The sequence below is a fragment of the Neopelma chrysocephalum genome, unplaced genomic scaffold, assembly GCF_003984885.1.
Source record: "Neopelma chrysocephalum unplaced genomic scaffold, ASM398488v2 Primary Assembly neopelma1_75, whole genome shotgun sequence".
NCBI lineage: Eukaryota > Metazoa > Chordata > Aves > Passeriformes > Pipridae > Neopelma > Neopelma chrysocephalum.
This window is the reverse complement of record NW_020897736.1, coordinates 12790705-12802402: the sequence shown is the minus strand read 5'-3', so window position 1 is coordinate 12802402 and position 11698 is coordinate 12790705. Positions and strand designations below refer to the sequence as shown.

General features: G+C 48.5%; 1 protein-coding gene across 1 annotated transcript; it reads right to left on the bottom strand.

Annotated features, from left to right (window-relative positions):
- Nucleotides 1–273: 273 nt before the first annotated feature.
- HACD3 (3-hydroxyacyl-CoA dehydratase 3) lies at nt 274–11634 on the bottom strand. Its single transcript, XM_027688462.1, has 11 exons — nt 11516–11634; nt 10505–10547; nt 9289–9362; nt 7236–7400; nt 6352–6403; nt 5909–6019; nt 5157–5284; nt 4538–4650; nt 3866–3972; nt 3136–3267; nt 274–2232 (listed from the first exon to the last, which is right to left on the bottom strand). The coding sequence occupies exons 1-11, from the start codon at nt 11600–11602 to the stop codon at nt 2156–2158; spliced, it is 1089 nt and encodes a 362-aa protein (XP_027544263.1). The 5' UTR covers nt 11603–11634; the 3' UTR covers nt 274–2155.
- Between the last annotated feature and the right edge of the window lie 64 nt (nt 11635–11698).

Sequence of the window (11698 nt, the reverse complement as noted above, 5' to 3'; positions counted from 1 at the left end):
GCCAGAGCGAGTGTTATCACTGGCACTGCAGTGCTTACGCCTGTGAAAGTAACTTAATCTTGGGAGACAGTTTTTTTATTTGCATAATATTAATAAAGAGCAATTCTTCAGGAAAATTTAAGTTGGATTTTTTTCCATTTTCATAGCAACCAGGCTGTATAGCCTAAAACACTGACCTGGTGAAGGCTCAGCTCGCAGCTCTTAATCACATGTCAAATACCAAATTATACAACTCCTCATGTGCAGGGAAAGAACAACTGAAGTAAAGCAAAATTTGGTTGTAAATCTTTATTAATAGAAACACATTCTTGCTGAAGGACTAAAGTTCAGTAGTGTAAGATCCATGACAGCCTGCACTAGGTACCACAGTTTCACTGATGGATACATAAGGATTTCATAACAGAAGTTTAAATGCCCAGAGGATGAAAGTGATCCTTGCTGTTCTGTTGCTCAGCTAGTTCAATCCTTTGACATACTTCAAACATAGGTACAGTGTGTGCTAAGTGAAAGATTGAGTAAGTAGTGCTCAACTCTCCTGAGTAAAGTCAGCTGTGCTCTCCTATGAGTGGGAGTCTGGAGTATCCCCAAAGAGAACTTGGATTACACCTCTTTTGAGAGAACACAATTTGTGAAGTGCAGAGTGGAGCTTGAACTGGTTCTTTGTTAAAGTCTCCTTATAACAGTTTCCTTTCCTTTACAGTAACAATCACTGGGTCCATATCACAAACATTACGCTGTTTGTTACTTTTTGTATAGAAAATAATTTTTCTGGAGGATTCCTATGGTTTTACAGTAGAAAAAGACAACCAGTAACATGGCACTAAGCTAATCTGGACTGCTGGCATTGCTTTGCAGTGCCCTGGGGCAGTGGCAGTTGGGAAACCACCTGTTCATAACCACAGTACAGTTTAGAGTAAACTTTCTGTACATTTCTGAACTGGATTAAGGAGGCCAGAGGGATCTGGGATCAGCTATGGGAGGCTTGGGGTGAGGGGCATCCTGAAATAAAGTCAACAGAAACAAAGGCTTCCAGGGGAGACAGGGATGAACTGCAATGTGGGGGGAGCTTCTCTTTTGTTGTGTTCTTGCTGTTCTTTAACAAGCACAGAAAAAAGGGTCCTTCAGACCCCATGTGGGATCTCCCTTACTGAGGTTTGATCTGTGCTATCTCAATAATGCAGTTTATTTGACCCACTGCTCCATCCCACCAGGGGCCAGTCAAACCAGACACACCAACCTCTCTGCTGCAGCCCTAAAGGGAAGTAGAAAAGCAATTTTGCTGCCTTGCTAAAGGCCATAAATACAGGAGCCACAGCACTGCCAGGATCCACCAGTGGAGCCCCATCTCCCACAACAGTTCCACCTTCTCCCTTTGGGTGGGATGGAGTTCTTTGGGGTTCCCATGCCAGGAGAAAGCTGGTACCTATGTTTCCTTATTTTGCTCTGTTTCAGTGCTTGCTCTGCCAACCAGGAAAGCATTTCTGCCTCAGAGGGGCAGCTTCCTTTCCCTCAGGACTGGATAGGATGTGTAGCTACAGGAATACAGGTCCACACAGCACTCTATTCTGTTAAGGCTGAACTAGAAACAGGCTAAGTGATAGCACTGAAATCAGCATTAGCTACTTCCAGTTTTAATCCTGCAGAAGAAAAAGGGGGGGTATGTGCTGAGCAAGTTTACCCCAGTGGTTGATAAACACCCAGACACTGTTCACAGTGGTCTCAGACTGTGCTCCTCCTGCCATCAAGATGCATCCCAGGAACAGCACAGGCCAGCTGAGGGCATATGCCAACCTCAGAAGCCCTATCTGCATGCAATATTGAAAGAGCAAATCTCCAATTAAAAGATAAACACTATTTCTATTTAGTGCTGCTCCACTGATTATAAGCATTTCATATGCAGATAATAGGATTTCTTTCTAATATGCTGGTTGACAGGATACAAGTTTAACTGTTCGATGGTAAATGCCATGCATAGGTGATGGAAAGGGAACAAAATCCAAGATATGGGAATGTTACCTGAATTCACTATGAAATCATGAAATCTAGCGTGGTCATTTCATTTTTACAAAATTCTTTACATTACAGAGGGTAAAACCATAAGAATTGGAGGCTTATCTTGTCATTAAGTGAGACAAGAAAGCATTGCAGTCCTCCCTCACTTCATCTTCCTCTTCTTTGGTCCAAGGTGCTGTTTCCTTTGCTTGTAGAGGTGACGGAAGTTTACAAATATCCCTGGAAAAGAACCAAGTGTTTAGGTAGGACATCATTTTAATGCTACCAGATTAAAAAAAAACAATAACAGAAACCAACCAACCAAACCCCCACCGAAATAAATAAGTTATTTAAGGGTGTGTGTAGCACTGAAAGCTAATGCAAGTGTTGCTTTGCTGGGTGAGGCAGGAGTTGCTGCACAGGCTGTTTGGTTTGGCTGCTCAGAAGGTTGGTTTGTCACCTTGTGACACCCACTGTGCAGAGCTTTGGAGGATGAAACAGGTATTTCAGAGTGAAACTCGATTAAAGGTTGGCTTTAAGCAATGTCTTAAGGGGAGAAATCTAGTGAAAACTGAGTTTAAAATTCCAGGTTAGCCTCAAGTGAGCTGTGGATACCCAGAGTGCTGCGTGTGCCTACAACAAAGTTAAATTGTGTTTAAAAGTGTAACACCAGAAACCAAGTATGTAACAAACACTTTTCTTCTTTAAGTGCACTATTTAAAGAACCTTTTGTATTGTTTCCTGGAAAAACATGACTTTGTGTTACAGTTGTTGTTATACTGCAATGTTTAACTGAATTGCTTTAATTTGAAATTATGTTTAGATTTCCACTAAACCATTGCAAAGCTCAAATACCACATGAAAGGTGACACTAAGGTTATAAATACATGTAAAAATTATTCTTTTAACCCAAGTTAATGCTGCTAATTTGTTGCTAAGGTCTCCTTCTTGAAGGGCTAATCAGTTCCCCTCCGTCACTGACAAATTTACATGAACAAGCCACAAGGATAATGCTTAACCTCGAGCAGTTTTGTGTTGCCATGGTCCCAAGATGCAGGAATTTAATTTTCTTTGAAAAATCTACTTATTCAGGGGGAACTGGCCTTTATATTTCAATACTGAGGAACACAACTAAGTACTTACCTAAAAACAGGGCTATAAGATATATTTGAAGCACAAATGGGAACTGGATTGTGACATTCAGTGGGTTTGGCAATCCCAGACTAAATTTCCCTGTTTCACTGAAGATTGGGATGGATTGGACGATGCAGACAGCTGAAAGCAAAGGTCACCATCATCATCAAACACAGATAAAATACACAATTACCCAGCCCACACCACCTACTTCAGGATATTCCCTTCTTATTTGCTCTCTCTCATTAATTGCAGCAATTTTGAGGCTGTTCAATGTGCAGAGTGGTGGGAAGCAGCTGAGGCAGTGCAGCAGTGAACCTGCCTGGTGAGACACTGCTCCCACACCCAGCTGCAGCACCAGGGCCTGTGCCAGCAGCATTTACCATCCACAAATACCCACAGCAACCAAACAGGCACAGTCCTTCCCCTGCTTGGTGTTGGGCAATGCCCAAACCTCCTCCTGCCTCCCAGACATGGGTCCTGACAGGTACAATTACAACACAACCATCAGCCCCTGCCCATCCTCTGCAATGCCAAGGTAATGTGAAGATCTGTGAGCTTGAACAGAGGCACAGGCAGTGATTCAGTATGAAAGACAAAATGCTTCCTCAAAGCAAATCTATGTATCTGTTGTTCTATTTTATTATTTTTAAGTCCAGCAGCCAGGAAAAAAAATAATATTGAGTTATTTGTCCCGCCTTGAATTCATTATTTGTTAAAGTGTCTTTGCTGGACATACCTTCTGACAAGCCCCCTAAGGGGTAGAGAGGGATCCAGACAGTGTAACGGAGCCAGGTCAGTGGTTTCCATTCAATTCCAATGCAGGAAAGCATGTAATAGGGATACCTACAGCCGGGGGGGAACAGACAGACATGGTTTAGAATGAGGGAACAGACACTGCTTAAAATGGAAGCTGCTACTAGAGTTAGTCTTGTGTATATACACTCTGTAGTGAACACAATTCCCAAATGACACAAGAATATTCAAAGCATTGCTCCTATGGATGACATGGACAGACAGTTATTTGGAAGCTTACAGAACTCATATTATTATTATTCTGAACACATGGATGAAGGCAACTGCCTGTCTGCCTAATAAACCTTTCAAAATACTTCTTTTCCAAGAGAAACATCTCATTTAACAACAGAAATTCAAAGCAACAGAACCCTCAAGATAAAAAGCAACGGGGCAGTATTACTTTAGTCTCCAGCCTTATCCCAGCTTTTGGCAGATGGAACAATCCAGGAAGGCTGTGACAGTCCATGACTCAAGGAGCTTTTTTTTACTCTCTGGGGCCAAGGCATTAATGCCACCCTTCCAGAAAGTACAAAGATGAAAATCTTCTTTACAGAGTCCTTGGGAACAACCACATTGTTCTGTGCACACCTGCCAGGAGACAAATCCCACCGACCTGAACAGCTCAGTGATACTCCAGAAGTAAAATATGAAGAACACCACAGGTTTGCTCTGCATTTCCTCCAGGCTTCCAAGGATAACAAACAAAACAAAATTCCTTCCAAATATCTGTTTCAGAAAAACAAATTAAGGAACAGTCACACTTCATCAACAGAAAGGGCAAGTCCTTGCTGTCAGAACCACCCAAGATGTCTACTCTTCACACATCTGAGCACACAACTGACTCTGCAGCTGAGCTGTGACCTGCTTCTCATGAGTGGGCATCTTGCTCTCTATTTGGGCACAATCCAAGGGACCCAGCCTTAAATCATCCACCCTCATTTTTATGCACAACCACCACAGCCAGGATAAAAAGGGCACTGGCACCAAATCAAAATCATGTATTTTTTTTATCAGCTTCTTGCCTTTGCTGTCCTGCACTCTCTTAGCTGAGTGATGGAAGGAGACAGCCTGCCACAGCCAAGACTGGGAAGCATGGATTTCTGCCTCTGGAATAATAAATCCTCTAGCCCAGTGCCAGTGAAGTATCACTTATTTTAGTAAAGTCTCAAACTTGTGTAAAATAAACATTTACTTTAAACATAAGAGCAAGGAGAAGAATTTTAAAACATTACCTGCACGACAGAAGGTATCAGAGGGGATCTGACCAGTCCTATTAGTGAATTCATGATCTCCATTAATGCCAGGGTCTGACAGAAATACATCATATCAGAAATAGTGTGAAATGTGTCATAGAAGGAATCTGCAAGACACAGGAAACCAACCATTTTAGAGAGCAAATGAATTTCCATGCTCGGGAAGCTGGGGCAGCAGCACAGCTTGTGATAACAGGATTCTGGTCGCATTTGGAAACAAACATGATGCATAATTATGTAACTTCTTTATAGGCCTTATCTTGAACTCACAGCAGTTGGGCCAGAAACTCTGCTCAAGTGCTCCATTTCACACACAGAAGGATCATGAGCTATTTCAGTAATGACTCTACCAAAAAAGCAAGAGTGCTGTACCTCAACAGAATGGACTGTTCTTGCTTCAAAACCAAAATATTCTGCCCAGATCATTTTCAGAAACACCAGCATTGCAGTGAGAGAGACATTTTGCTCCAGCTGATTGCTTTAGGAGTGATCCTGGCAGAGCACAAATATCATCATCAAAGTACACAGCTCTAATTTACAAGAGGACAGTTTTCTTACCCTTGACACTGTGATGGCCTTTGAGAGGCTTTTCTTGTGCTCTTTGGCAATGTGTTCATGGTTTTGTTCCTAAATATGTCTCTCTTAAAATTTTGCTATTTAGAAAGTCTTAAAAACAACACTAAAAACCAACCCAAAACCCCCATTGTAAAAAAACAGTGCTTATTACTTGCCTTTTCCTAAGATGAACAGTCGTACTGTCATGTTCACAAAAATCCAAGAGAATCCCAGAAACTGCACAAGGTTATACATGATCAAATATCCCTTCTTCAGGTGTTTGAAAGCTGAAATCAACAATAAACACATCAGCTGAGCAGAGCACAATGGGAACACTTGTGCAAACCAAGCTTCCTGAGAATAAAGCTTACAAGGATCACAGTAGAAGGGTTCTGCCTGCTTTTACCATCTGATAGAACTCAGTTACTGCTAATTAGATTTTTTACATTCCTTAGGAACTGCAGTCCATTTTGACTAAATTTCTAATTGCTCAAAATACAAAGATCCCCTCCAAGACACACCAAGCCACTCAAAACTGCTCTCTAAGAGCTGAGGTTCTCATCTCAGTGACAAACTTTCTAAACCCCACTTTACCCACTAAAAAGATACAGTTACTTACGGTCTTTTGGGACTCTGGATTCTATTTTCATTTTGTTAATCTTTTCTTCTTCCTTAAAATGAAGGATAAGGTTTTAAAGACTGTTACTGTAACTAGCAAGTCATTTGTTCACTATACTAATGCAGAGCTAGTGGGTTTAAAACTCAGCTAAGCAGCCAGTTGCTAGAAGGTGTAAATTTACACTGGCATAAAAGAGCACATTCATCATCCAGAAATTATGGTACTGTAAAAGCCAGAGGGTGTTAACCAGTTATCCTGCCTTCAGTGTGTTTTGTTCTGGTAATTAGATGCTTTTGCTGAAGAAGCCTCTGCTTTCTGTGTTAATTCTCAGTTATTAGTGTGTTGTTTCTTACATGACCCACCAGCGACCTGAAGGGAACTGAGAACATCCAGCCCAGCCCATGGCTCCTGGCACTGCAGTGTCCCTCCCTGCTCCAACCTAAGCTCATGGCTGTGGAGGGGAACAGGGCAGTGTTTGTTGTAAAAGGGATTTGCTGGAATGTGGTCTGTTCCAGTCTCTCCCAAGTCAGTCCTGCACCTCCCTGCTGCACTGAGCTGCTCAGCCTCAGCAGGTGGTGGGAATGCACCAGCAGGGCCTGTCCAGTGGCTCAGGAAAGCCTTAGAAATCCTCCTTCCCAGAACAAGCAATGCCTGGGACTGTTGCCTCTGGGCTTCACATGGCACAGGGATATGATCCTCCTGTGGATCAAGACACCGGGCAAGGCAAGGAGCCAGCACAGAGCCCCCAGTTCCAATTCCAACCAAAACGTGCCTATTGCTGAATTCCTGCTTACAGCTTGAACCAATTCCACACGGGATCTGTATGAAATGCTACCCTTGCTTTGTGAGTGGCAGCACAGGCCACGGGTGCCCACAGGACTGACCTTCTCCTTCAGCTCCATTTCCGCGTCCGACTCGTCCAGCCAGCGGTCGAAGTCGGGGGCCAGGAACAGCGGCCGCTTCTCTTGCTTGGTGAGTCTCTCCCACCAGTTACTCTCTTTCTTCTGCACAGTGATGTTCAGCTGCCTCTGGGTCACCCTGCACACAGGCTGAGGGCAGACACAGGGGCTCACATCAGCAGAAGGACTAAGAAATGAGGTCTGAGACCGAGTTGACACCCCAGTTCTCCTGACCAAGGAGGCAGGGATGACACAAACTGCAGCACAAGCATCTCTCTGCCAGCCAAGGCATGGAAGCAAAGGGCAGCCCAGTAGAAAATGGCAGCTGGGATGGCTGCAGGACTTGATGAGCAGTTTGGAAGCCTGCTCATAGCACAGCACCACTGCATCCCACCACAGACCCCAGAGCCAGCCTTCCTAGGCAGAATCCATAATCTCGGCTTTAGACCTTAGTGCTGTGAGCCACGCACTTCTTCCAGCCAGAGGTAAAACCAACACTGCCAGCAGCCACAGGGATGTGTCCAAAACAGGGATCCCACATGACATCTGCTGCAGTGAGAGGAAGAGTTCACAGCCTTAGGGAACACCTGGAGACAACAGTGTGGTCATTGTCACCCCTCTGCACAGTGGCAGCCCAGGACCTCTCCAACCTTACAGCCCATGGCATTGTCCCCTTGGAGCCCACCCTTGCTGCCCCCATCACATCCCTCTGCACCTCGAGGCTGCTCTAGGTGGCACTGCCTGTCAGACCAGCTGAAAGTGCTGCAGCAGAGCCAGGAGCTGCGTCCTTAACTGAGCATGTTGCCCCAGCACTGCCCTGTCAGGGCTGGCTGGATGCTCCTCAGACATCTGAAGGCTGCAGCTGTAATTTACAGCTGCTGTGCTTTGTCCTTGCCTGCCAGAGGCTCCACATCACTGCTGGCCAGCCTGGCACCAGCCTGGGGAACTCATGGTACACATCAAATCTAAAGGAGAAAACCTTGGACTGTGATACTTCCTGGTCCCAACCATCTGTGGTTACACAGAATTCAGTCTGTTCTCCTCCAGTCCCCCCACAGTGACTCACGGTGACTCACAGACTTTTGGAAGGAGGCTGCTCTACAGAGGCAAGGACTTGCCTTCCAGGCCTGGTTCCCAGCAGAGCCCACATCTGCCAGCACAGGGGACAAGCACAGGCAGTGACAGGCACCTCTCCCACACTGGGGGCCAGGCAGGTGACAAAGTGGTGGCCAGACCCTGGAAGCAGAAGCTGTTCACTGTCTGCCACCCACAGGTGGCAGGAGCCACACCACAAAGCTGCCTGCTGAGACACCCCGGGAATTCACCCTCTGGCTTCTCCTTCCTTGTTGGAGCAGCAGAGGTGAATGGTGGCTCTATCCCCAAGTCAGCCAGGAACAAGCAGCACAAATCCTGCCCTGGTAGCACAGCCCAGAGTTCTCCTTTTCCCTGACAGCTCTGGGAGGCAAGGACAGACCTTCCAGCCACCTGTGAGTAGCTCAGAGGGACAGCTCTTCCAGCCAAGCTCTCTCCTGTCAGGCTGCAATAGGGATTAAGGGAACATTTCTGCAACAGGAGCCACAATGTCTCACAACCTAAGAAACCTGCACAAGCCAGAAAACATGAGTTCTCATGACTTTCTGCCTTTTGTCAAAGCTGCAAAAGAAGCCATAAAACATCACACTGATGCTTTGCAGCACAGTGTTCCCCTGCTCTCCAGTCAGGGTTGCATCAGAGAACACATTGCTGGATTCTCCCATTATTTTGCTGCTTTAAATCTTTAAAAAAACTTAAAACTGCTGTTTAACAAGCCATACAAGCAAGGTCCTGTGTCTGTTAGAGCTGACCCATGGGAGCACCAGCTCCAGTGAGGTGATTTGCAGTAAGACAGGAATGTGGCTGAGCACTGGTATGGAAGAATGCCACTGACAACTTTGAGTTTGCAGCAGTTATGGAGTCACCAGAAAAACCTAAACTGCATATTATGGACACAGCACACAGCCAGTTTCCTTTCAGGAGCTAGAAAAGTAAAAATACCTACTTTAGGCTCGACAGGCTCAAGGAACTCGATCTCAAATTCGTAGATGTTGTCCCCTTTGGCACCATGACCCTGAGCTAAAAGACAAGAATCAAGTCAGTGTGAAGGTCCCAGACAGTTCCACACACCCCACCTGCACAGGAGGCTTCACACAGAGAAATATTCAGCAATTATTTCACAGCACTTCCCCCACCTTGCTGGGAGATAAGAGGAAACCACAAGATAATGGGGAAGACACCAAAGCCCAAAATGCAGCTTGGAAGGGCAGAGCAGGAGTCGGCAGCTAAAGCTGCTGTAAGTCTGCACCCCTGGAAAAGGGTCCTTGCTGCAGGGAGACAGTGTCAGATTCCCAAAAGAGGGGTTCAAAAGGCTGTTCTTGGCTAACTCAAATCCAGCTGAAATCTCCTGCCCTGGGGGATCCAGGCTCTGCACTGGTGAAGGAGCACCCAGGGAGAGGGGTGCCTGCTGGGTTTGTGGGATTGATGTGGGGAGGCCCTCCCAACAGCAGGAAATGAGGTAATTCCTCATTTCCCACATTGGTCCTATCCCCAGAAGGGCTCCAAACCCCTGCACTGTGTTTAATTCCACCCTTCCACGCCGTAAACTGATCCCAAAGTGACGACGGTGCGGAACACCCCCTATCAAATGGCCTGGCTGCAGCACAATGGGGAGGCAGCAGCTCCTGGATGAGGCATCTTAAAGAAATCCATGAGAAATAAAAGAGAAAATCCAATAAAAGCAGTGACAGCAGGTCCACAGCACTACCCAAACATGCCAACCAGCACCAGCTCCACGGTGCTGGAATGTGCAGCTGTCCAGCTGCCCAAAAAACATCTTTGAGGGCAAGATCTGCTTTACCTTCCAAATGGAGCCCTAGTTCCTGATGTGGAGGCTCGATAACAGTTGCACACAAGGTCTTTGTCAAAAGGAAAAGCTGCTGTGAGTTATCTCTGGGGTTTGGCTGACCAGGGACAGGAAAGATATATGGAAATTCTGCTGGGATTTAAATATGGGGAGGTTGGGGTTTTCTTGTTAGATAAGATAGGGCTTGATGTGGTTCCCAGGGCTGGAACACAGAGGGCTGTGGGTGGGAGCCTGACAGATCCCAACATGCCTGGCAGAGAGGCTCCTGCCAGGACGGGGACCAGGCAGCCCATGGTGGGGACACCTGGGACAGCAGGGAGGGGGCAGGCTGAGACCCCCCCAGTGAAACCCCTACCTCTGAAGTGCAGGACATTGTCGGTGATGGTGATGTCCGGGTTCTGCAGAGGGAGGACGTGTGTTAGGTGGCAGCTCCCACGCCCACGGGGGTCAGTGCACCCACCTACCCACCCATGAGGGTCCTGTCGCCCCATGCCAGCACAGCCCTCCCCGCACCCTGAACACAGACCCCACCACTGTTGCTGCCTGTGGGCAGGGACAGCCCCCGGGGAGGTCCCCAGGTGAGTCTGCCCGAGGGTCCCACAGGTGTGTGTCCCCAGGTGAGTCCCCCCAGGTGAGTCTCCTCCCTTGCAAGTGACTCCCCCCCGGGTGTCCCACACGTATCCCCCTCCCCACAGGTCCCCAGGTGAGTTTCCCCCCCTCCCTTGCAGGTGAGTCCCTCCAGGGTATCCCCATGTGTGTGTGTCCCCCGGGAGAGTCCTCCAGGTGTCCTCCGACCGTCCCCCCCAAGGGGAGCCACCCCCCCTCCCCCCTCCGCAGATGTCACCCCTCAGATGTCCCACAGGTGTCTGTGTCCCCGCGGGTCCCCAGGTGAGTCTCCCCCCCTCCTTGCAGGTGAGTCCCTCCAGGGTATCCCCAGGTGTCACTTCCCCTCAGGTGTCCCCAGGTGTTCCCCTTCGGGAATCTCCCCACGAGGGTCCCCAGGTGAGTCTCTCCCTCCCCACCCCTTGCAGGTGAGTCTCTCCCGGGTGTCCCCCCTCCGCAGGTGCCTCCAGGTGTCCCTCTCTGGGTGTCCCCCCACGGGCGTGTCCCCCAGGTGTCCTCCCGCCGGCTGTCCGGCAGGTGTCACCCCCTGGCTGTCCCGCAGGTGTCCTTACCCAGCTGTCCCCCTCCGAGTGTCCCCCCACGGGGGTGTCCCCCAGCAGTCCTCCCGCCGGCTGTCCCTCAGGTGTCCCCCTGCGTCCTCCCTCTCCGCAGGGGAGTCCCTTACCCGCCCCCCCCTCCCCACCAGGTGTCACCCCCCGGGTATCCCGCAGGGCTATCCCGCAGGGGTGTCCCCCCGCCGTACCCGCACGTCGCTGAGCTCCACCCTGAGGAAGATCTGGCGGTGCCGCTGTGCCCAGTGCACGTGCGGCCTCAGGCTGGGCCCCGCCATGGTCCCGCACCGCCGGGGGCGCTCCCCGCGCCTGCGCACTGCGCGCCCGCCGGGGGCGGCGCCCGCTGCGCCTGCGCGCGGGGCGGGGCGGGGGCG

Coding starts and splice junctions, on each gene's coding strand:
- HACD3 (XM_027688462.1), bottom strand. CDS start 11,602: ATGGCGGGGCCCAGCCTGAGGCCGCACGTGCACTGGGCACAGCGGCAC. Junction 6,404..7,235: donor AAATGGAGCTGAAGGAGAAG/GTCAGTCCTGTG, acceptor CTTCATTTTAAG/GAAGAAGAAAAGATTAACAA. Junction 5,285..5,908: donor ACTGTTCATCTTAGGAAAAG/GCAAGTAATAAG, acceptor TGTGTCTTGCAG/ATTCCTTCTATGACACATTT.